Source organism: Nomascus leucogenys, chromosome 20 (genome assembly GCF_006542625.1).
Source record: "Nomascus leucogenys isolate Asia chromosome 20, Asia_NLE_v1, whole genome shotgun sequence".
In the NCBI taxonomy this organism is placed as follows: domain Eukaryota; kingdom Metazoa; phylum Chordata; class Mammalia; order Primates; family Hylobatidae; genus Nomascus; species Nomascus leucogenys.
Window position 1 is genome coordinate 38,148,906 of NC_044400.1, and position 27,289 is coordinate 38,176,194.

Below are 27,289 nucleotides of genomic sequence, written 5' to 3' on the forward strand. Positions count from 1 at the left end.
AAAAAGTTCCAAGAACAAATCAAGTTAGAGTAAACTATAAATTTCCTTCAAGTAAAATCCATATATGAAATAACTCTGACAGAGAAATATAAGACATAATCCGACCCCACGAAAACTAAATCTGAAAGGGCAATATGATTTGGGTTTCCGTGTTTAAAGAAAAACTCAACTAAGTAATTTATTAAAACCAAGTTGTAGGCAACTGAGAGGAAAAAAGGAATCTTACCATATCCAGAGATTAATTAAACACTTAAAAAAAGAATATAAATTTAATAATAAACATTATGGTCAGGCTGTTTATTAAGGAGGCAACCACATATACAAGTTCGGCTATAGAAATGTTTGCAAATCAAACGTCATGTGATCTAAAAGGACCATGCATAACGTCAAAAATGGACACCTGTACATTCAATAAAAAGTTAATTTAAACATACATAGTCTAGATCATTCTAGAGTTATACAAACATCTGGGGCCACATATGTATCTAATTTTCTTTCAAAAAAACTTTTTTTTTTATAAAAGTGATGTATTGAGATAATTGTAAAAAGTATCTGACAATTATGAATGGTCCCCAGTTTTACAAAATGTGATTTCCAGGATACGAAACTGAAAAAAAGTCAACTCTTCAGAGAGTGTTTTATATTGTACAAACAAGTTTTGTAGAAAAATGATCCAGCAAATGCTTGAGTTAAGAATATTTATATTTTTTCCAATTCTTTACACTTTTATTAACACACTTACAAAAAATAACATTCAAACACTGAGAAAATTAAATAACTTTGGAAGCAGAGCTCATTGTTTTCTGCTTACATATAAGTGACAATTCTGGGCTGTTGGCACAAAATAATCAACATTCATAAAACCCTTACTACTATATATCAAACATAAGTTAAAATCATAGGCACTAGTTTATCAAATCCACATTTCTTCTGTAAGACTAACCACAGTAAATCCTTAGGTTTTCCCAAACAGAAAAACTGCGATATACAAAGGCTTTCTAGTAAAAAGGCAATTTTTCTCTTTAAGAAACTAAAAGTCAACAGTCTGTGGTAGTACAACAGCAGGTAAAATAATACTTTACCAAACTCAGATCCAAAATACGTTTTAACAAGTGATGAAATATTTTAATAAAAAAAAAATAGACTTTTTTTTCTGATGCAGCCATTTAAAAACAAAGTTAAACAACCTGAATACTCCTTTTGAAACTGATTATCTAACTTAAAAAATGTAATGTGTTTCATAATAGGTAAAATTCCTTTTAATTATTAGATTGCAGCATATATATTTTTTGAAATGTTGCACTGAAAACTGAGACTTGTTTTGTTTTGTACGTGGTTTTTAAAAGAGACAGTAGCTACTTCTTTCTTTTACTTACTTAGACATGAGATACCCCCCTCCCAAAAGAAGATGCTTTATCTTCCTCTGAAAAGCAACATTTTTTAGTTCATTATCATGTAGAATTCTGGCGCCATCCTTTCCTGACCCACCCCATCACCCTCAAATTCAAAGATAACGTTTCTTCCTTGCATTATACACCAAATACATAGTACTGGCAGTTTAAATCTCCAGCTGCTTGTGCTAAATGAATGACTCTCCACTGGTCAAGCTGACAGACTACCATGGTGTCAGTCATGACAGAATGGAGGTCCTGGTTTTAAGTTTTTATCATTCTCTCAACTTATCAACCTTAATGCTGTCCTGAATATCAAGCCTTCTATTTCTCTCTCCCAATTTCTTTTGCCAACTTACGGAATGTCTTTGATTAACAGGAAATGAACTTATGTTCAAATCTCTAAAAGCTTTTAGATGACCTAAGTGACAATATCTTAGAGCTGTTCAAATTAAGTATTTAAAAACAGACCTCATAATAAAAAATGAGAGGCCTGCTATAGAAGGAAGTTTTACTCTGGTAATAGTCTGATAAAACCGAAATAGCCGATTTCAAGGATATATTAAGAGCCATTAGAGAGCAAGTATTTATCAGGTTAGAGTTATATGTAGTAGGGTTACCAAAAATGCAAAAATTGATGTAAGGCAGAATCTAAGTCAAAAGGAAAAGAATTTTCAATAGATGTTTTATACAGTTACTCAGTTTAAAGTGGATCAACTTAGGTAGGATTTAGCAGGCTATATTTTCCTACCACATAATAGACCGTTATGCCATGTAATAGCAACAATACAACTGTCATCACCAGAGATTTTGTAGGTTAAGTGCATAGATTTTTTCCCCCTCTCTCTCATTGCATGGTTTTGTTCCAGGTTGCAAGCACTGAGGTGGTGTTGTATCAAGAATAAAGACACGCACTACTTGTTCTTTCCTATCATGAAAACCTGCTAATAGAAAAAGATCTCTTAGTTCTGTAAAGATAACAGCATGTGAAGAAGTTGGCTTCAATAGCAAAGGCCATCTTTCCTGAGCCAGGAACTATAAAGTTTAGAAAGATTGTACAACTGATTTTAAGCCCTTTTGGCAATCCAAACAAACACACAAAAGTTTGATGTGTCAATGCACCATGATGGATGCATGCTCTAACACTATCTGGTGGTGGCGATATGTGAGCTACATCCAAAACTTAAGATTAAATGACAATTTTTCTAATGAACCTGCAAAAATAATTTCTGAAATTCTCCTAAATTTAGTAATGTTTCAAATCTCTAGCCCAGGTTTCTTTCCTCCCACCCCCCAATCTCAATCTGTAGTTTCCTGGTGTACTAGTGAAACACTTTAGATAATTAGTCAGAATTTAGTTCTCATTAACACAAATATTTATTGATACTATTTATACAGTAAATTAGGTTGAATGTGAAGTTTTGGATAGCCTGAATTCACCATTTTCTTGTGCACAAATGGGCATTTTTCTCATTTACAAATGGGCATTTCTCTTTGGCATCCATTAAGTATTTGCCCAGATATTGGCCTCTGTCAAATATTTTTAAAAAATCAACCTAGTTTCTATTAAACAAAACTAAAAGTGATTCTATGGAGAGTGATTGTATGATTACCAAACACATCTGATGTTAAATGTCATTAAAGTGCTGTTTGATGATCTCTGTCGGTTTGTGCTAATTAAGACAGAGAGGGCTGGGATTTTATAAATCCCAAGAGTCTTATCTGAACAGTCTGCATATAAAAGTTGTTTTTTAGCCTGGTGAAGGGTATCCATGAAGCCGTGGACCTCTGCATTCTTGTCTTTGCTGGTCAGTAACAGCCATCTTTCCAACTGTCATCTTTCATGCTACCATAGGTTTTAGGAGCTGGCAAGGATCTGTAATAAAGCAATTTTGTAATTAAAATTTGATAAATGTCTTTATGAAATATTACCATACTATCTCACACATATATTAATTACTCTTCAGGTGCCATCACGATCCCATGGAGGCTGTACCAAGGCAAAAGCTCTAAATAGGTATTAGTACAACCTCCCCACACTCTGCATTTTCACAACTTCCAAGTTTTACTGGGCACCAGATGACTTCCCATTTTGTTAACATAGCTATTAGATCAAAGAAAGGAAAAGATGGTCTCACCTTTTCCAAGCACACAGATAACCAGCCTTATCATTTACTTATTATTTTGAGAGGCAGAATGATGAATGTGGTATTAGAAGCTCAGTGTCAGCATCACTAGAAAGGCAGTATGGTGCAGTGATTAAAAGAGCTCCGAAGTCAGACATACTTGCAACTCATAGTTTTATTAGCTATGTGGCTTTAGGCAAATTACTTAATTCCATTACATTTCAACATCTTCTTTTGAAAAGTAGAAATAAGAATACCTACTCATTTAATGTTATGAAGATTAAACAAAGCAAGCATTTACTTATTTAGCACAGTGATACTTCCAGTTTAATTATATTTGACACCAAAGTTTACTGATGGCGGTAATCCCATTCTTGAAAGGTTACAGATGCATCATTCCCAACCTGTCTGATTCAGAATCATCTGAAGATTAAGCAAACAAACAACAAACAAAAAAACCAGCACCTGTAATCCCAGCATTCTGGGAGGCTGAGGCAGGCAGATCACTTGAACTGAGGAGCTCCAGACAAGCCTGGGCAACATGGTGAAAACCCCATCTCTACAAAAATTAGCCAGGCATGGTGGTGCATGCCTGTAGCCCCAGCTACAGGGGTGCTGAGGTGAGAGGATTGCTTGAGCCTGGGAGGTCAAGGCTGCAGTGAGCCGAGATTGCACCACTGCACTCCAGCCTGGGAGACAGAGCAAGACCCCGTCTCAAAAAACAAAAACAAAAACAAAAACAAAACAAAACAAAACAACAACAAAATACCTAGCACACCCACAGATTCTGGGCCTCATACCAGATCCACTAAGTTAGACTCTCTGAAGGTAAAACTTAGACCCTACATTTATATAAATCTCAGATAATTCTGAATTGTAGAATAAGGGTTTGAAAACCATGCTTATAGATTATACTCAGACTTGGTAGCTAGAAGTTTTATCTTAAATATCACTCTATATTCTAATATACCTTTATCATCTTTATTGAATATAATTCTATTCAAAATGAATGAATATCACAATCAAATTGAGTGGCTCTAACAATTTTTTTGTAGGGGTCCTCTGAGATGCTTACTCATGTCAGGCAACTGGACAAATTTAATCTGAACCAAACTGGTAAAAGTCCCAAATGAGGATTTCTTAAAAACAATGTAGTAATGTTTTATTCAAATGGTACTAGAACTCTGGTGGGAATCCACCATGACTTTCTGTTTACTATCAAACATAGGGATGAAGCTAATTCATTCCAATCTATCCACTTTCAGGTACTCAAGAATGCTGAAACAGAACATCTGCCACTTACCTGCGAACAGGCTGTGCAAGTTTGCTGCGAGGCACTGGTATGCCCCCAGCAGAAGGGGCACTGGGTCTGGGCAAGCCACTTCTCATTGCAGTTGTCCCTGCGGGTCTGGTTAGAGTAGCGCTGTTGATATTGCTGGGAGGATTTGCTGAGACTGTGTTCTGAACCATAGGAGGCCCAGGTGAGGAGGTGGTTTGTGTGAGCTGTGTTATTTCTTGGCTACCAGGAGAACCAGAACCATGGTTACTAAATGCTTTCACTGGTTGCCGAAGAGCCAAAGGAGATGGTGCTGCGGGGGAACGGAATTTGCCTGGAGAAGGTACTGTGGAATGGCAAAGAAAAACCAATTTTTGAGTGGAAATCTGTATATATGAAACCACTGCTTTAAATTACAACTGATGATTGGGCACTAGCACATGTGTATTCAGGAAACTTCACAGCAATGCAAAGAATAAACGCTATTCCTGGGCTACTAAAAGAAAAAAGGTAACTGAGTTCTAAATAACCAAGTACTTAGAGGATTACAACTCTCTTTGACAACAGTATTTTAAATAGGCCAGCTTGGAATCCATAATACCAGAAGAGAAAAGGCGCTGCAGGATTGTCTCACTGTAGCAACTAATCTGGGCCACATGTGAACATTCTAGAGGTGAAAAACAGGTTGACTACCCAATTGTTGTCTAGAATTTGAAACATATTTCCCCCGAAAAGAAACATTCACGTAAACATGTATCAAGTATCTGGAGGCTCTATGTCCAAATCCCATATTATTGACACTGTAACTAAAAATTTAGAAACTAAAAATCATTTTTAAAAAGTGCTTCCATTGCTGTGCTTCACAAAGCACAACATGATGAAAAAACAAACAAAAAGGCAGCCAGGCATGGTGATATGCACTCATAATCCCAGCTACTCAAAGCTGAGGCAGGAGAACTGCCTGAACCAGAGATGCAGAGGCCGCAGTGAGCCGAGATGAAGCCACTGCACTCCGGCCTGGGTGACAGAGCAAGACTCTGTTTCAAAAAGAAAAAAGAAGATCAGGCGCAGTGACTCACACCTGTAATCCCAGCACTTTGGGAGCCTGAGGCAGGCGGATCACCTGAGGTCAGGAGTTCGGGACCTGCCTGGCCAACATGGTGAAAACCCATCTCTACTAAAAATACAAAAATTGGTCAGGGGTGGTGGTGCGTGCTTGTAGTCCCAGCTACTTGGGAGGCTGAGGCAGGAGAATTGCTTGAACCCAGGAGGCGGAGGTTGCAGTGAGCGGGGATCGCACTACTGCATTCCAGCCTGGGAGACAGAGCGAGACTCTGTCTCAAAAAAAAAAAAAAAAAAAAAAGGAAAACAGAAAAAAGCTTATGTCCACACAAAGACTTGACTACAACTTTGTAACAGCCAAAGATTGAACAAAGCTCTAATGTCCATCAACAGGTGAATGGATAAACAATTTGTAGCATATCCACACAACAGAATACTGCTCAGCAGTAAAAAGGAGTAAACTACTGATGTATACAACAAAGATGAATATCAAAAATTTTGCTGAATGAGTGCCGGCCACAAAACAATCCGAGTGTACACACACACACACATTGTAGAATGTCGTGTTATAAAGAAATTTGAGGAAAGTCATATCTAATTTATGGTAACAAGAAGCAGAACAAATGTTTGTTGGAGGTTGGGAGCAACCTTGGGAAATTCTACCAAATGTTTAAGAATGAACACAAATTCAACATAATCTCCATCACAAAATAGGAGAGAACATGTCCCAATTCATTTTATGAAGCCAGTATTACTGAGATACCAAAACTAGAAAAGGACAGTACCAAAAGAGAAAACTTCGGATCAATATTGTTTACAAATATAGATGTAAAAATCCTTAAGAAAATATTAGAAAATAGAATCCAGCAATATATAGATTTATATGCCATGACTAAGTAGGATTTATTCCAAGATGCAAGGTTGGTTCAACATTTGAAAATCAATCAGTGTAATCCACAGTAACAGGATAAAGAAGAAAAATCACAGAATCGTAATAGTGGACTCAAAAAAAGCATCTGACAAAATTCAACAGTCATGAAAAGTTCTCCGAAAAATAGAAATAGGGAAAATTTCCTCAACCTCACAAAGAACATCTACAAAAACCCTACAGTTAACATTATACTTAATGAAGAAAGATTGAATGCATCTCCCCTAAGACCAGGAACAAGACAAGAACATATGCTCTTACCACTAGAAATTCTAGCCAGTGCAATAAGCAAGAAAAAAAAAAGAAGAAGAAGAGGGAGAAGGAAGGAGGGAGAAGGAGGAAGGAGGGAGGAAGAGGAAGAAGAGAAAGAGGAAGAGAGAAGAGGAAGAAAGAAGAAGAAGAAGAAGAGGAGGAGGAGGAAGAGGAAGAAGAGGAAGAAGAGGAAGAAGAAGAAAAAGAAGAAGAGGAAGAGGAGGAAGAAGAAGAGGGAGAAGGAGGAGGAGGAGGAGGGGGGGGGAGGGGGAGGAAATAGTAAAAGGCACGGAGGTTAGAAACTGTCCCCATGATTGTCTACACAGAAAATCCCAATGAATCTACACACACACACACACACTTCTAGAAATAATAAGTGAATTCAGTAAGGTCACAGAACTGGACAAAAATACAAACACTGATTATGTTTCTATATACCAGCAATGAACATTAGAAATCAAGATTAAAAATACCATACCAATTGCACTGCTCGAAAAGAAAACCACTTACATATAAATCTAATCTCAGTCAATATAAGTTTGCTGTAAAGAGCAAACGAGTAATAAATGTGTAAATTGTTAGTAAAATGTAAAATCTTAAACAAATTGTAAGGCATTCTTATCTGTGGCTTTCTTATCTAAAGAATAGGCCTCCGTTAGCCTGCTACAGATGAGTTTCCTAGAAAGATATTAAACAATGCCACTCAGAACAGTCTCCTAGGCTTTCCCTATAAATTAACTCAAAAGTAAATATTAAGTTATTACCCAAAATGTATTACCCAAATTGATATTGACAAGTTATAATTTCTCTTTACTCTTTTTGAATACCAAGAATTACACTCAAGTCAGACATAATGTGAAGGAGAGCTATCTGCTCTGAGCAAAAATTAGAACTCTATTTATAAAAATGACATGACTAAGAATCCTAACCTTAGTGTCTAAGTTATCTCCAAATTAGGATGATGGGTAATAGAGAATTTGTATCTTAAAATATTTTTTTCTTTTAGGAAGTATTTAATAATTGTGCTGTTTGTTTTCTAATTAAGGTTTCTATAATTCAGGCATGCACTTAACCCTAAAATGAAAAAACTGAATAAATTATACCTATCTTTTTAGCTTGATATTCACTGAATATAAAATGTTTTATAAAAATATATCCAACATGTACCTAGCAATACAAAAGTTAGATATTCCAAGTTGTCTTCACAGAGCAGTCTTCCTTCAAACTACAACTTCCCTTAGCTGCATAATTTATAAAAGCTATAAATGCCCAGTAAGTATATAGTAATAAAAATAAACACATTGCCAAACACTGGTCATCATGACCAATGGGAAACATCATTTATTAAAACACATATGAATTCCATTATTAACAAATGAAGGACAAAAATATCTCCTTGTCAACGCTCCCTTACTATATTGTCATTTCAATTATTCAATGGTCTCTACACTATCAATGATAATCACAATTTACTGACACAGTAAGTATTCAAAAATAAGTTCTGGCTGCTAAAGAACAAAAAGATGAATTAAATATGATTCTCTCACTACAGAGTTAAAGAATCCTTGTAAAAAAAGTTATTACTGACCATGTACTCTAACCCTCTCACTTCATGGACAAGGGAAATTACCACAACCACAGAAGTCAACTGAGCAAATAGGAAAGTCAGGATGTCGTGTTATAACTGAACTGAACCCAGGTCTCCTGATTCCCAGATCAGTATTCTTTACCAGGAACCAAAAGAGATGAAACATCTCTGGGGGTAGAAATTAAAGTGTCATTATCAACATTTTTTTTTTTTTTTTTTTTTTGAGGCAGAGTCTCGCTCTATCGCCCAGGATGGAGAGCAGTGACACAATCTTGGTTCACTGCAACCTCTGCCTCACAGGTTCAAGCGACTCTCGTGCCTCAGCCTCCCAAGTAGCTGGGACTACAGATGCACATCACCAGGTCTGGATAATTTTTGTATTTTTTGGTAGAGACGGAGTTTTGCCACGATGGTCAGGCTGGTCTCAACCTCCTGGCCTCTCAAGTGATCTGCCCATCTCAGTCTCCCAAAGTGCTGCGATTACAGGTGAGCCACCGTGCCTGGCCAAAGTGTCATTATCAACACTTTAATTTTCAACCAGACTCAGAAAGTTTATTTGTGGGATTACTATCCTAGGCAGGTTTTATAAGGTATGACTCCAAAGCATATAAAAATGTCAATTGCTGACAAGTAACCATAAAAAAAAGACACAGAAACCTTTGATTTCTTCTTCCATTAACGTACATGACTATTATTTTTGTAAGCATACAAAAATTTTGTTAGTTATTAGAAAAATGTATTAAACGTAAGAGGCAGAAAATGCCCCGAGAATAGGGCTTCAATATCTTTTCTTCCATAAATACAAAAAGATATATACGAATGCATAAGCTACCAGCAAACATTTACAGCTTAATCTTCCAATTTACTCTAAATAGAAAATAACTTTGGAACTGATCCTCTTCAAGATAATTGCCCCAACCTCAATAATGACTTCTAGAAATAAACTTTTTAAAAAGAAATATTTTTATTCAACTGAAAACCTTAGCCACTCTTTGGGTGTCAAAGCTGAGAGACAGAGAAAGAGAGAGGAAGTGTGCGTGTGTGTTTGTATGTATATATACAAACATACAATACAGGAACTATTAAGATTCATTAGATATATCCACCCTGGTAGGGGAAGTTTTTAACAAAATAGCCATATTTCCAAAATTAGGGAATTGATTAGGTATCAAAATATATGATATGAAGAGACACATTAGTTTTAGTACACAGTATAAACAGCTGTACATCTATACCTATATAACTTACTGTATTTTAGTTTAATAAATTAACATATAACTAACCTTAGAGTGTCTAGTGAGGAAAGCGGAAAAATGTCAATGTCAAGATTAAGAAACATAATTACGAGGATTCTTGAAAGATGGTACCGGCATTGGTGTAATTTACGAATTTCCTCAACTCTCTCCATAAAAACATAGAGTAACTAGGAAGGTCAAACCAAAACCCATTTACAACAGCTACAATAAAACCAGGTGATGGAGTATCTCCATGAGCCCCAAAATACAAGTGGGTAGTAAGAAGCCACTGACAACTACAAGACCATATGAATTATCAGCATCTGTGCAGAAGGAAGCAGAGGAATATCTCGATGTCCTGAAAATTCCAAAATAACCAACAAGTACTCATACAAAAAAAAAATGCTGAACAGAAGCTGAACTGGGAGGGATTTGCACACTCCAATAGTGAGTGAGTACAAGAGGTCTACTGTAAGGTCTAAGAGGAACATGAGTGGCTATGAATTCTTAATATTAACCAGCCAAATCCCTCTCCCAGGTAAAACTTCATGCTAAGGAAAACTCAGAAGATAATCCAAATAGAGCAGAACAGGGACATTCCAGATAAAGGAAAATGAAGTCCAGATAAAAGCAGGGAAGAGTTCAAACTGCTGCTAGGACAACTGGATATCCACGTACAAAAGAATGAAGTTGGACACCTATGCTTCACACTATTAAAAAAATTAACTCAAAATGGATCACAGACCTAAATGTAAGAGCTAACCCTATAAAGTTCTTAGAAAAAAACACAGGAGTGTTTGTTTTTTGCATCGTAAATTTTATTCCTGATGTGGTACAGATTTCTTCCATCCCCAAAATGAATCACATGCTGCCCTGGAAAGACCTAGGAAACTCTCCCACCATCTCTAGGGAAGTAGTGAGAAAGGCAGATGCTGAGGACTAGGAAGGCTTTGAAATTTCCCAGCCTAATTATCCTCCCCTTCTCAACAAGGAGAGCTGTTCCCTATTATCCCTCTCATCCAGTCATCCCTTAAACACACACACACACATACACACACACTCACTAGTTAAAACAACAACGACGAAAAAACACCAATGAAACAAAATTGCATCAAGTATTCACGGTCAGGGGTCCTAGGCTGGGACTTGGGGTTATGGGTCAGCAATGGAAGAGGGAAGGGAAGAGGAGGAGGAAGAGGAGGAGCCATCACTGTTTCTGCTATAGGGCTTCCTTCCTTGCTGCATTCTGCAGCAACTTTGTCGACCTTGTCTGCTGGCAACTGCACATATTGGACCACTAAGCCCCGAATGAAGATGTGAGGGTATTTCTCAGGGTCTGTAATGCTGATGTTAGTTAATCTGATGTTGAGATACTGATCCACAGAATGGAGGGGTCCACAGATATGCAAGTCATTCTTGAGTTCCAGGTCCACATCCTTGCCCACAGGGATTGAAAAAGGAATGGAAGAGCATGGTCCTGGTGCTGCTGCTGCAGGCCGGTGGGGGAGGAGGGCAGGATACTGCAAGCGGAGCTGGACCTGGGGAAGGGAGGGGCCGCAGAAAGCTCCAAGTACCGAAGGGGAAAGAGCAGCGGATTCGTGTCTGGGAAGAGCAGGTGGGGTAGAGGGGAAGGGACAGGAGTAATGACTAAGGTTAGGCACTGATTTCTTATGACACCATGAGCATGACCCAGAAGATCAAAAAAATGATACTTCATCAAAATTAAGAACGTTTGTGCTTCAAAGGATACCATAAAGAAAGTGAAAAATCCACTGAGTAGGAGAAAATATTTACAAATCATGGATCTGAATCCAGAATATATAAAGGAATGTTACTACTCAATTAAAAAAAAAAAACTAAAAAAACAGAGACAAAGAATTTGAATAGACATTTCTCCAAAGAAGATATACAAGTGGCCAATAAGCATATGAAAAGATGCTCAACATTAGTCATGCAAAATAAAAACCACAACGAGATTCCACTTTACAACACTTCACCAGGATCGCTAAAATAAAAGACAAGTGTTACTGAGGAGATGGAGAAATTGGAACCCTCATACAGTGCTGGTGACACTGTAAAATGTTGTAGCCACTCTGGAAAAGTTTAGCAGATCCTTAATAGGTTAAACATAAAGCTACCATATGATCCAGTAATTACACTAAGTATATAATCAAGAGAACTAAAACATGTCTGTCCATGTAAACACTTGTGCATGAATGTTCACAGCATTATTATTATTATTATTATTATTATTTTGAGATGGAGTCTTGCTCTGTCGTCCAGGCTGGAGTGCAATGGCACAATCTCAGCTCACTGCAACCTCTGCCTCTCCGGTTCAAGCAATTCTCCTACCTCAGCCTTCCGGGTGGCTGAGATTACAGGCGCCCAACCACCACATCCAGCTAATTTTTGTACTTTTAGTAGAGACGAGGTTTCACCATGTTGGCCAGGCTGGTCTCAAACTCCTGACCTCAGGTGATCTGCCCACCTCGGCCTCCCAAAGTGCTGGGATTACAGGCGTGAGCCACCGGGTCTGACCACAGGATTATTCGCAATAGACAAAAAGTGGAAACAACTCAAGTATCCACCAAGTGATGAATGGATAAACAAAATGTGGTACATCCACGCAATGGAATATTTGGCAATAAAAAGGAACAAAGTACAGTTTATGTGACACTTAACGATGGGGCTATGTTCTGAGAAATGAATCGTTAGGCAAATCTGTCCATGTAGGAACATCAGAGTGTACTTACACAAACCTAAGTGATTTCGGCTACTACACACCTAGGCTATACGGAATAGCTGATTGCAGGGTCGGGGGAGGTGGAGATGGTTAATGGGTACCAAAAAAAATAGAGAAAGACCTACTATTTGATAGCACAACTGGTGACTATAGTCAACAATAACTTAATTGTATATTCTAAAATACCTTAAAGAGTGTAACTGGATTGTCTGTAACACAAAGGATGAATGCTTGAGGGGATGGGGACCTGATTCTCTGTGATGTTATTATGTCACGTTGCTTGCCTGTATCAAAATATCTCATGTGCTCCATAAATACACACACCTACTATGTACACACAAAAAATTTTAAAAAATAGTCTATGGCTCCTAGGCTACAAACCAATACAGCATGTTACTGTACTGAATACTGTAGGCAACTGTAACACAAGGGCATTTGCATATCCAAACATATCTAAACATACAAAAAGTACAGTAAAAATGTTATAAAAGACAAAATATGGTACATTTGTATAGGGCACTTGCCATGAATGGAGCTTATAGAAATGAAGTTGAGTGAGTGGTAAGTGAATGTGAAAGTTTGCAGTAGGTTACACCCTACTGCAACCTTTATAAATACTGCACACTTAGGCTACACTAAATTTATTTTTCTTCAATCATAAATTAACCTTAGCTTACTGTAACTATTTTACTTTATAAGCTTTAACTTAAAAACTTCTTGACTCTTTTGTAATAATACATAGCTTGTAAGACAAACATGTTGTACAGCTGTCCAAAAATATTTTCTTTCTTTATATCCTTATTCTGCAAGTGTTTTTTAATTTTAAATTTTTATTTTACTTGAAAAAAATTTTTCTTTTTTTTTTTTTTCTTTTTTTTTTTTTTTTTTTTTTTTGCTAAAAACTGATAGAAACACACACATGAGCCTGAACCTAAGCCTATACAGGGTTAATCATCAATATCACTATCTTCCACCTCCACATCTTGTCCTACTGGAAGGTCTATGATGTTACTAGGTGACAGAAATTACCACCATTGTACATGCGATCCATTGTTGACGGAAATGTCGTTTTTTTTTTTTTTGTTTTAGATTTTTTGAGATAGGGTTGTCTTGCTCTGTTGCCCAGGCTGGAAGTGGTGCGATCACACCTCACTGCAGCCTCAACCTCTCAAACTCAAGCAATCCTCCAACCTCAGCCTCCTGAATGGCTGGGACCACAGGCGCATGCCACCATGCCTGGCTATTTTATTTTTTCTGATGTAGTCTCACTATGTTGCCCAGGCTGGTCTCAAACTCCTGGGCTCAAATGATCCTCCTACCTCAGCCTCCCAAAGTGCTGGCATTATAGGCATGAACTACTGTGCCTGGCCCTGAAACTCTGTTACGCAGCAAATGACTGTACTGATAACATGCTACAAAATGATGAACTTAGAAAACATTATGCTAAGTAAAAGAAGCCAGTCACAAAAGATCATATATTGTGTAATTCCATTTATATCAAATGTCCAACATAGGCAAATCTAGAGACAGGGTAGATGAGTGGGTGCCAGGGGCTGGAAGAAGTGAGAAATGAGGAGTTCTATTAATAAGTATGGTGTTTCTTATGAGGGTGATAAATATCTTCTAAAGTAAGATAGTGGTAATGGTTTCTCCCTCTGTGAATATACTAAAAAACACCAAATAGTACACTTTAGGAAAGGGTAATTTTGAAAGTGGAGAGAGGGAATAAAGGAAAGAAATCTCAGAAAATAAGCAGCCATGTTTCCGAACACTTCCAAATACAAGAGAGAGCTATAAAACCATAAAATTAGTAAGTCTTAAATCAAGCTAAGTGTTTAGAAAAACCAATTTCATGGAAAAATGTGCAACAGAAAAGGACTGAAGTCAAATCGCACATAAAGTTATTACAAGAAAAAAAAAGAATAAATAAGGAGTAGAGTAACACTTCTACAAGAAGTGAAATCTTACCAGAAATCATGGTAAGAAATCATACACACAGAGATGAAATTATCTAATATTTCACATTTTAAAAACATTTTAATATTGCTACAAGATATGAAAGAATAGCATAAATCAGAGTGAGAAACACTCGGAAATGAGCTGATGGAACTCAGGAAGGAATCAGCTATAAAATGAATCATTTTAAGACGAAGTCTAAGGAGAAACGTAAGAGTCAATATACACAATACATAATGTTGTAAGAGAAACAGACAATGAAAACAAACTTTTATAGAAGAAAGAAAAAAATAATTCAAGAGAAGGCAACAAATATAGAAACAAGAAACGAACCTCGAACATGTGCACAACAGGAGTCCCCACAAAAAAGAAAACCAAAGCAAGAGAACAGAATATAAAAAACTATAATTCAATAAAACTTTTCTGAAAAACAAAAAAAGTTTGCTACTCTATAATGAAAGAACATACCCCGAATCTGGGAAAATCAGCTCAGAATGATCAATACTAAGACATATTCTAGTAAATTATTATAAAGAAAAAGAAAATATCCATTGTACATCCAGATAAAAAGACCAAATGATTATAACAGAAACAATTCTTTATTCCTGCAGAAGGTGGAGTAATACATTTAAGTTAAAGAAAAAGTGAGCCAAAGATTTCATATCTAGACAATTACTTTCAAGTATGAAAACAAGAGATAAGCTATCATCAACATGCAAAAATTGAAAGAATGAATACTGTTCTCATAATTCCTTAAGGAATCTATTACAGAATAAGCTTCAGACAAGAAAAATGACTGATGAGACAATGACATATAAACTGGCATTAAGCATCAAATATGTATTTAAACGGAGAGCCTAAACTAAATGAGGTATGCGAAGGAGAAAATAGTATGTAACAGGTATGTGACAATGTAGATATAGCTTAACTTAAAAAAAAAAAAAAGAGCATAACCAAAATTTGTAAAAATTGTTTTCAGTAAACATATTGTATGTCATGCTAATGTTATTCCAAGAACACTTTATGTGAAATATGGGAGAAAACAAATTATTATGATATTCTATGTGTTGCTAAGAAATAAGATTCTCAGGATGAGAGAATGCTACAAGAGGTTAAATAATTGCCCAGAACCTCTGCATTTAATCTTAAAAAAATATACAAACACAAACCTACACATGTTTCCTAGCTCTAGTAACTAAAAAGACCTGGAAACAATGACCAACCCAGTAGCAGTAAGTCTAGCCAAACACACAGATTTTGGTCTTGAAATACCATTGCCTACCAAAAGCAAGCAGGACTTTATGGAGAAATGCCTGACTCCAGGTCTCTGGCAAGAAATGCACAAGACCAGCCAATCTTGTCATACCAGTTAGCAAGATGGTATTGAAGACTACTAGAGTTGTGTCAAAAAGACTTGGAAGATAACTTGTAGAGGCTTCCAGCAAAGTTGGAAAAACATCTAGAATGACCTGAAACGTATTAAAAAATATGTTTAATCTGTAATTTCATAATGAAAAACATTCTTTAAAACTGGCCACCTTTCGGCCAGGCGCGGTGGCTCACGCTTGTAATCCCAGCACTTTGGGAGGCCGAGGCGGGCGGATCACGAGGTCAGGAGATCGAGATCACGGTGAAACCCCGTCTCTACTAAAAATACACAAAATTAGCCGGGCGTGGTGGCGGGCGCCTGTAGTCCCAGCTACTCGGAGAGGCTGAGGCAGGAGAATGGCGTGAACCCGGGAGGCGGAGCTTGCAGTGAGCCGAGATTGCGCCACTGCACTCCAGCCTGGGTGACAGAGCGAGACTCCGTCTCAAAAAAAAAAAAAAAAAAACTGGCCACCTTTGGAAGGTGCCACGTTGTCATTTTTTAATTTTGTAAACTAGTAAATAAAGGGAAAGAACAAATATTTGGTCTGAATTTCCTAAAGAAACTACCACTGGGTGACCAAATAAGGAAAAAATTATCTTTATACAGTACTTTGACAAATAAAAAAAGGAACCCTGGAATTAAAATTCCCAATTCTGTAATAACTAATGAATTATGAATCTAGGCATTATACATCAATGACTGCTAACATCATGAAAAGAGGAAACCCCACTTTATGCACCTTTGGATAAAGAAGCACCACTACCTATGCAAAAAAAAAAAAAAATAGTTTTGCAAAAAATAGCAAAACAATTTAATTAATTGCCTAGATCCAACTATCACTTTATAGAAAATATAAGGGAACTTGCTAAACAAAGCCATGAAAAAGTAATCAGCAAAATCCAGCCTGTAAGAACCTCTGCAGAACAAATGATCTGGTGGTTTCTTCAAAGAAACAAACAACAAGAGCGAGAGAGAGAAAAGAAATGGAAGAAAACTATAAAGTAAGAGAAACTTAAAAAGACATATCAAAAAGGCAAAACTAGTTTCAAAACGTGGATGATAAAACTATACAAAAAAGGACGTGACTGCTACAAAAGTTCAGAAGAGTAGATACTTTTTGGGGAGGGGTCAAGAGAGGGTTGTGTTTGGAAGCAGACAGGTGGATGATGTCTGAGGTGCCAAGTTCTAGTCTCCTGATATAGATGGTAGTTACAAGGGTGTTTGCCTTATAAGAATTAATTCAACTGTGTATTGGTTTTCTGATTTCATGTTTTATTTTAAAATAGCAAAGTTTAAAACCAGATTTATAAATCAGCAATCATTATAAATTTATTAATCCCTAAATTATTAGATAAATGCAATACAGTCTATGAAAGAACAAGTAAAGCCCTACAACATCAAGGTATGGAGAGAAATACTTTAACAAAGTTAATGTATATGTAAGTGGAGGGGAAACTAGAAAGGATTTGAAGAGGTATACTAAGCTGTAGTTATACTACTGGAAAAAATGTTTCATGGCAGCAGCATTTTGACTCATCTATAAACATGTGGGCCAGGGAACAATAAAAATATGAGGTTGATTGGACACAGGTAACCTTTAAAGAGTTTTGACTTAGGACTTTCTCAGCAAAGGAAATTGACAGGTGTAATCAAGATTTAACTACAGAGAAAGACAAAGGCCTTAGAAAACCATAAAAACATTATTAAGTCTAACTGTAAAATAAAACCTACAATATTATCATTCCAAAACTGGCATGAAATGGTCTAACAGGAATGTGCGTTTGGAGGGAACCTCAAGAACAGCCTCCATGCTCTTTCTTCTCTCATTCTCCAAATTTTACATATCAAAACCATAGGAGGGGAAACAACTCCTATCATTTTAATTGTTTCTAAGAAGTCTGTGTATGTCAGAAGCTACTTTTGAACACAACTGTAAGAGGAGAAAGCAAAGAGGGGCTAGAATAGAGAAGCAAAGAGGAAAGGATATAATGAATGTATCTTGTTTATGATACAGATTCAATAAATACTTGTCAGCTGATAGAAAAGAGAAGACAAATTTGTAATTTTGAATCCTAGGTAATCACAAAATTCATTCTCCATTTTCAGGTAGTCTAATATCAAAAGGCATTTTAAAATCTAATCATTAGAAATGCAAAAGTCGGAGGGTGGGCCAAGACGGTCAACTGGAAGTAGCAGTGGTCTGCAGCTCTCACAGAGAGGAATGAAAAGAGGAAAGAAAGAGTAAGTTTATTCTGCACCTTCAACTGAGGTATCCAGGTTCTTGCACTGGGACTGACTAGGCAAACAGCTTGACTCATGGAGAGCGAGGAAAAGAAGCAGGGTGAGGCAATGGCCCACTTGGATGCAGCATGGAGCCAGAAGAGCCCCCACCACCAGCCAAGAAAGGTGATGAGTGATTGTGCAACCCTGCCCTGACTTGGGAAACCACGCTTCTCCCATGGATCTTTGCAACCCACAGATCAAGAGATTCTCTCACAAGCCCATGCCACCACGGCCTAGGATCCAAAGCACAAAGCTGTGTGGAGTCTCCTCAGAATGGCCACTCAGGCACTCACGGAGACCCAGTAGTTTTGCATACTCCAGTTCCAGGAATTCGTGCAAGGCAGGAGATCCCTCCATGCATTACCCTAGAAAGGGGGCTGAATCCAAGGAACCAGGCAGCAGTGTTCTCTGGGCTCCATTCCCATGGCACCTCACAAGACCCACTGGCTTGGAATTCCAGCCAGCCAGTGGTAGCAGGCTGGAGACTGCCTGACATAGACCGAACTCCTGGGAGGAACGGTGGCCGCCATCTCTGTGGTTGGAGTCAGCTGTGCTAGCCTGCTGGCTCTGGAAAGTCCAGGTGGTCCAGACCAGGAGTACCCCACAATGCAGTACAGCTGCTGTGCCAGATCGTGGCCAGACTGCTTCTTTAAGTGGGACCCTAATCCATCCCTCCTCACTGGGCAAGGCCTCCCTGTGAGAATTTCAGCAACTCCAGCCAGGGTTATACGAACAGAACTCTGATGACGGAGTCCCTGGAGGAGGAGCGACCGCTGTCTCTGTGGTTCAGCCAACAGCCTTTCCAGCCTGCTGGCTCTGGAGAGTCAGGGCAGTCTGGACAAAAGGGGTTCCCCCCAGAGCACCACACCTGCTCCACCAAAGGGCAGCCAGACGTCTTCTGTAAGTGGGACCCTGATCCCATTCCTCCCAACTGGCTGAGACCTCCCAACAGGGGTCTCCAGATACCTCGTAAAGGAGCATTCGGGCCAGCATCAGGTCAGTGTCCCCCTGGGATGGAGCTCCCAGAGGAAGGGGCAGGCTGCCATCTTTGCTGTTCTGCAGCCTTCACTGGTGATACCTCCAGATGCAGGAGAGACTGAGGTGATTAGGGTCTGGAATGGACCCCTGGAAAACCACAGCAGCCCTATGGAAGAAGGGCCTGACTGTTAAAAACAGAAAGCAACAACAACATCGACAAAAAGGACCCCACAAAAGCCCCATTCAAAGGTCAGCAACCTCAAAGTTCAAAGGTAGATAAGCCCACAAAGATGAGAAAGAATCAAGGCAAAAACACTGAAAACTCAAAAAGCCAGAATGTGTCTTCTCCTCCAAATGACCACAACATCTCTCCGGCAAGGGCACAGAACTGGGCTGAGGCTGAGACAGCTGAATTGACAGAAGTAAGTAGGGTTCTGAACTTTGCTGAGCTAAAGGAACATGTTCTAACCCAATGCAAAGAAGCTAAGAATCATGATAAAACAATACCGGAGCTGACAACCAGAATAGCTAGTTTAGAGAGGAGCATAACTGACCTGACAGAGCTGAAAAACACAACATGAGAACTTCACAATTCAATAACAAGTATCAACGGCTGAACAGACCAAGCGGAGGAAAAAATCTCAGTTTGAAGACTATTTTCTGAAAGAAGACGGGCAGAAAAGAATAAAGAATAAAAAGGAATGAACAAATATGGGATTATGTAAAAAGACCAAAACAATGAATGATTGGGGTACCTGAAAGAGATGGGGAGAACAGAACCAAGTTGGAATGCATACTTCAGGGTATCATCCAGGAAAACTTCCCCAACCTAGCAAGACAAGGCCAATAATCAAATTCAGGAGGTCCAGAGAACCCTAGTAAGATACTCCACGAGAAGATCAACTCCAAGACACATAATCATCAGATTCTCCAAGGTCGAAATGAAGGAGAAAAAAAAAAATTAAGGGCAGCCAGAGAGAAAGGCCAGGTCACCTACAAAGGGAAGCCCATCAGACTAACAGAGGACCTCTCAGCATAAACCCTACAAGCCAGAAGAGATTGGGGGTCAACATTCAACATTCTTAAAGAAAAGAATTTCTAACCCAGAATTTCATATCGGGCCAAACCAAGCTGCATAAGTGAAGGGGAAATAAGATCCTTTTCAGACAAGCAAATGCTGAGGGAATTCATCACCACCAGGTCTGCCTTGCAAGAGCTCCTGAAGGAAGCACTAAATATGGAAAGGAAAAACCGTTACCAGCCACTACAAAAACACACTGAAGTACACAGACCAGTGACCCTGTGAGGTAACCACATAAACAAGTCTGCAAAATAACAAGCTAACATCATGACAGGATCAAATGCCCACATAACAATATTAACTTTAAATGTAAATGGGCTAAATGCCTCAATTAAAAGACACAGAGTGGCAAGCTGGATAAAGAATCAAGACCCATGCTGTCTTCAAGAGACCCATCTCACATGGAAAGACACATATAGGCTGAAAATAAAGGGATGAAGGAAAATTTGCCAAGCAAATGGAAAACAGAAAAAAGCAGGTGTTGCAATCCTACTTTCTGACAAAACAGACTTTAAACCAACAAAGATCGAAAAAGACAAAGAAGGGCATTACATGTGGTAAAGGGTTTTTAATTCAACAAGAAGAGCTAACTATCCTAAATATATATGCAACCCAATACAGGAGCACCCAGATTCATAAAGCAAGTTCTTAGAGACCTACAAAGAGACTTAGACTCCCACACAATAATAGTGAGAGACTTTAACACCCCTCTGACAATATTAGACAGAACATCGAAACAGAAAATTAACAAAGACATTAGGACCTGAACTCAGCTTTGGATTAAGTGGACCTGATAGATGTCTACAAAACTCTCCACACAAAAACAACAGAATATACGTTCGTCTGATCACCACACAACACTTACTCTAAAATTGATCACATAATAGTCCTCTGCAAATGCAAAAGAACTGAAATCATAACAGTCTGTCAGACCACAGCACAATCAAATTAGAACTCAAGATTAAGAAATCCACTCAAAACCACACAACTACATGGAAAGTGAACAACCTGTTCCTGAAAGGCTCTTGGGTAAACAATGAAATTAAGGCAAAAATCGAGACTTTCTTTGAAACTAATGAGAACAAAGAGACAAAGAGACAACATATCAGAATCTCTAGGATGCAGCTAAGGCAATGTTAAGAGGGAAATTTACAGCACTAAATGCTGACATCACAAAGCTAGAAAGATCTCAAATCAACAACCTAACATGACAACTAAAAGAACTAGAGAACCAGGAGCAAACAAACTCCAAAGCTAGCAGAAGAACTGAAGGAGATAGAGACAAGAAAAACCCTTAAAACAAAACAAACAAAAAAATGAATTTAGAAGCTTTTTTTTTAATTAATAAAATAGATAGACTGCTACCTAGAATAATAAAGAAGAAAAGGGACCAGGCACAGTGGCTCACGCCTGTAATCCCAACATTCTGTGAGGCCAAGGTGGGCGATCACTTGAGGACAGGAGTTCAAGACAAGTGTGGCCAACATAGTGAAACCCCGTCTCTACTAAAAATACAAACAAATTAGCTAGGCGTGGTGGCACATGCCTGTAATCCCAGCTATTTGGGTGGCTGAAGCATGAGAACTGTTTGAACCCAGGAGGCAGAGGAGCTTGCAAGTGAGCCAAGATTGTGCCACTGCACTACAGCCTGGGCGACAGAGCAAGACTCTGTCTCAAAAAAAAAAAAGAAGAATCAAATAGACACAATCAGAAATTATAAGGAGAATATCACCAGTGATGCAAGAGAAACACAAACAACCATCAGATAATACTATAAACACCTCTATGTACATAAACTAGAAAATCTAGAAGAAATAGATAAATTCCTGGACACATACACCCTCCCAAGACTGAATCCCTGAATAAACCAATAATGAGTTCTGAAATTGAAGAGGTAATAAATAGCCTGCCAATCAATGAAAGCCCAATACCAGACAGATTCACAGCTGAATTCTACCAGAGGTACAAAGAATGGCTGGTACAATTTCTACTGAAACTATTTCAAACAACTGAAAAGCAGAGACTCCTCTGTAACTCATTTTATGAGGCCAGCAACATCCTGATACCAAAACCTAGCAGAGATACAACAAAAAAAGAAAACGTCAGGCCAATATCCCTGATGAATGTTGATGCAAAAATCCTCATATAATACTAGCAAACTGAACCCAGCAGCACATCAAAAAGCTTATCCACCAAGATCCAGTTGGCTTTATCCTCGGGATGCAAGGTTGGTTCAACATACGCAAATGAATAAATGTAATTCATCACATAAACAGAACTAAAGACAAAAACCACATGATTATCTCAATAGACACAGAAAACATCTTCAATAAAATTCAACATCCCCTCACGTTAAAAACTCTCAATATACTATGTATTGAAGGAAATATCTCAAAATAAAAAGAGACACATATGACAAACCCACAGCCAATATCATACCGAATGGGCAAAAGCTTGAAGCATTCCCTTTGAAAAGCGGCAAAAGACCATGATGCTCTCTCCCACCACTCCTATTCAACATAGTTTTCAAAGGTCTGGTCAGGGCAATCAGGCAAGAGAAAGAAATAAAGCGTATTCAAACAGGAAGAGAGGAAGTCAAATTATCTTTGTTTGCAGATGACATTAATCTATATCCAGAAAACCCCATCATTTCAGCTCAATAGCTTCTTAAGCTGATAAGCAACTTCAGCCAAGTCCCAAGATACAAAATCAATGTGCAAAAATCACTAGCATTCTTATACACCAAAAACAGGCAAGCAGAGAGCCAAATCATGAATGGTCTCCCATTCACAATGCTACAAAAAGAATAAAATACCTAGGAATACAGCTAACAAGGGAAATGAAGGACCTCTTCAAGGAAAACCATAAACTATTGCTTAAGGAAATCAGAGAAGAAACAAACAAATGGAAAAACATTCCATGATCATGGATAGGAAGAATCAATATCATAATATCATGAAAATGGCCATACTGCCTAAAGTAATTTATGGATTCAATGCTATTCCCATTAAACTACCACTGACACTCTTTACAGAACTAGAAAAAAACTATTTTAAAATTCATATGGAACCAAAAAAGAGCCCCAATAGCCAAGACAATCCTAAGCAAAAAGAGCAAAGCTGGAAACATCATGCTACCTGACTTCAAACTACACTACAAGGCTACTGTAACCAAAACGGCATAGTACTGGTACAAGAACAGACAAATGGACCAATGGAACAGAATAGAGAACTCAGAAATAAGACTGCACATCTACAGCCATCTGATCTTTGACAAACCTGACAAAAACAAGCAATGGGGAAAGGATTCCCTATTTAATAAATGGTGCTAGGAGAACGGGCTAGCCATAAGCAGAAAACTGAAACTAGACCCCTTCCTTACACCTTATAAAAAATTTACTCAAGATGGATTAAAGACTTTAATGTAAAACCCCAAACTATAAAAACCCTGGAAGAAAACCTAGGCAATACCATTCAGGACATAGGCATGGGCAAAGGTTGCATGATGAAAACACCAAAAGCAATTGCAACAAAAGCAAAAACTGACAAATGGGATCTAATTAAACTAAAAAGCTTCTGCAGAGCAAAAGAAACTATCATCAGAGTGAACAGGCAACCTACAGAATGGGAAAAAATTTTTGCAATCTATCCATCTGACAAAGGTCTACTATCCAGAGTCTACAAGGAACTTAAACAAATTTACAAGAAAAAAACAAACAACCCTATTAAAAAGTGGGCAAAGAACATAAACAGACACTTCTCAAAATAAGACATTCGTGGGGCCAACAAACATGAATAAAAGCTCATCATCACTGATCATTAGAGAAGTGCAAATCAAAACCACAATGAGATACCACCTCACACCAGTCAGAATGGCAAGAAACAACAGATGCTGGCTGGTGAGGCTGTGGAGAAAAAGGAACACTTACACTGCTGGTGGGAGTGTAAATTAGTTCAACCATTGTGGAAGACAGTGGGGTGATTCCTCAAAGATCTAAAAGCAGAAATACCTTTTGACCCAGCAATCCCATTACTGGGTATATGCTCAAAGGAATATAAATCATTCTATTATAAAGATGTATGCATGCATGTGTATGTTCATTGTGGCACTATTCACAATAGCAAAGACATGCAATCAACCCAAATACCCACCAATGATAGACTGGATAAAGAAAATGTGGTACATATACACCATGGAATACTATGCAGCCATAAGAAAGAACGAGTTCATATCCTTTGCAGGGACATAGATGGAGTTGGAAGCCATTATTCTCAATAAACTAATGCAGGAACAGAAAACCAAACACCACATGTTCTCACTTATAAGTTAGAGCAGAACAGTAAGAGCACATGAACACACTGTGGGGAACAACACACACTGGTGGCTGTCGGGCGGTGGGGGAAGGGACAGCATCAGGAAGAATAGCTAATGAATGCTGGGCTTAATACCTAGGTGATGGGTTGATCTGTGCAGCAAACCACCATGGCACACATTTACCTATGTAACAAACCTGCACATCCTGCACATGTACCCCAAAACTTAAAATAAAAATTGAAGGAAAAACAAAAATCTTATCATTAAGGTCTTCTATAAATACTATTTCATCGTATCTCAAAATACAGTGAAAAGAGTATTAAACAATTACCATCATTAATTCCTTAGTTGCCTCTTTCCTTCTAAATAACTATGAAAAAGGCAAAATATAAATATTGCTGCCTCTTTCCTTCTTTATTTCCTTCTTAGTTGCCTCTTTCCTTCTGAATACAGAAGAGGCAAGAATTTTCATATGTTTGTTGGCCGCATGAATGTCTTCTTTTGAGAAGTGTCTGTTCATGTCCTTTGCCCATTTTTTAATGGGGTGTTTAGAAGGAAAGAGGCAACTAAGAAGGAATTAATATCCTGTTATCTCTGCATTCACTTTGTCTAATTAGTCTTCATTTTTTCCCCCTGGCTTGGTGAGGTCTCTGCCCTATTTACCTCCACTTCACTCAGTGCCCAACAACAGGGAATGAATAAAATCTTTCCCAAAGCAGTTTAAACAGTCACTTCCATGAAGTCTTAAAAACATAGACTGGACTGTTTTCTTCAGAGTGGGATAGGCTGAAGAAACACAAAAAACTTGCAAAAAGAAAATGCAAAGAAGAAAGTGTCCATCCTTTCTTGACTTTAGTAGCATGACTATATTCATTCAACAAATATTTATGGAGTGACTGTGCCAAGCAACACAGTTCTTACTTTCCATTTTCAAACACCTGCTACTACTAAATGCAATTAAAATCAAAGTGACTATATTTCCAATTGTTAAGTCAACTTTTTCCTCCTCCCATGATCCTGTCAGCCCTACGATATATTAGCTTTCTAGAAAATTGTACAGGTTCATCCCCAGGATGGATGAATTGATTTGTGTGCCAATTTATCAGCTGTTGGTCCATGTTTCTTTACTGGACACGTTTAATATGCCAAATATACCTGTGAACAGGTGGCCTCTGTCTCCTGTGTGCCTCACATCCCTACAAGAGAAGAGACTCCTGCCAGTCAATGCAGACCCCTCCCTTTAATGTCTCGATATGAGGGGAAGTCAGAAAATCCATTTTGGCCTTGGATCCAAGAGATATTCTCCATTTCAGCTTCATCAATAATTAAGCTAATATTTTAAATCTTACCTTATACCTGTGTCCATTTCTCAACTCGTTAAAATTTTATAGAGAAGAGGTAGGTAATGATAATGCCCACGTCACAATACCAATCAGAAAATATAAAAGTCTGGATCAAGTTAAATAAGTAAGGGATTAAACAAAACAGAATAGCACACCCCCTGCCCCTCCTCCCCCTTCTTTCCCTTTACTAAGTCAACAAGACAGCTAGAGATGCCAAGAATTCCAGTTCATAACAGTTCCAAGTTTGGGCTTTCCTGTTATGTTATCATAGAGGATAGGTAGTTTGGTGGCTTGGAGTGATAAAAATAATGTAACCCCTATAGGGAAATTTTAAAAATTCAACTAGAAGTTATGGTTTTCTTAACCTGATCAACAGAGCAACATGAAATCTTTAGGTAAAAATTTTAAGTTATGTAAACCTACTTAATTCCAAAAAACATTATGAAACAGCTTACAGAGGCAAACAACAAAATTTATATGAGCTTAAAATCTTCTACTCTTTTATTACGGTATACTGATCTCCTGCCCTAGTTTAGATTCCACAGTGTTTTCAGGTTCATGTTTTTATATGCCTCCCATCCCTAGCCATGGAAGTACTAAAAAATACTGAAAAGTCTCTAAAAAAAAAAAAAAGCCGCCTAAGGTTCCCAAATAAGTCCATAAAAACCCCTTTCTATAATAACCCCTATTAAGTCACCTCCTTTCCCATCAAACATAATCTATCCAGTCTGTTATTCACATACCTGACCATGGCACCAAAAAACATTCATATTGGAGGCCCATGGTCAACTTCTGATATTCAAAACATAAACATTCATACATTCTGCTTTTTTATTTGCCTATTTGACTTTCCTTCAAATTCTATTATCTAAAGTAATTTCCTTAAATTATACTCAATCCAAGAAATCACTGCAAAAACATTGGCCATAATAAGTTTGCCAAAACTTCTATTATAGCACTTTTGTAAACATAACCAAATCTTTTTTTTTCTTCCAAAAAAATCTAATTTCTTCTTCCTGCGTAATTTTCTTTAGTGCTTTATCTCTGTTACATATTTTGGTTATTTACTGAGATCTAAAGCTATCAGAAAACCTACATGTTCTGGATAGGAAAAATATTTTTCCTCTGTTTCATACCATTTCCTCTGAGGCCTCTGTTTGTTTTTATTACTATTGGTCTATCCAATCCCACTGTTTTCTCTTAATTCTACTTCCGTCTAGCTGCCCATACATTCAGTGTCTTCAAACCAATATTGGACAGCTTTGATGTCCAACCTTCATATATTTCTTCAACTATTATTCTGAAAGCTACCACTCCATAAACATTCCAGACCTATCAGTCAACCACAACTTGTGATTTAACTT

General features: G+C 37.9%; 1 protein-coding gene and 1 pseudogene across 2 annotated transcripts in view; both read right to left on the reverse strand.

Moving 5' to 3' along the window:
* Positions 1 to 238: 238 nt before the first annotated feature.
* Positions 239 to 27,289, reverse strand: part of SLAIN2 (SLAIN motif family member 2) — a 79,574-nt gene continuing 52,523 nt past the window's right edge. For both annotated transcript variants that reach the window (XM_003258428.4, XM_030801117.1), the window contains 2 exons: positions 4,821 to 5,139; positions 239 to 3,267 (listed from right to left, as the gene is read on the reverse strand). In XM_003258428.4, the coding sequence (XP_003258476.2) occupies positions 3,201 to 3,267; positions 4,821 to 5,139 (386 nt within the window). In that variant the 3' untranslated portion in view covers positions 239 to 3,200. The remainder of the gene's footprint in view (positions 3,268 to 4,820; positions 5,140 to 27,289) is intronic.
* LOC115831813 lies at positions 11,066 to 11,598 on the reverse strand (annotated as a pseudogene).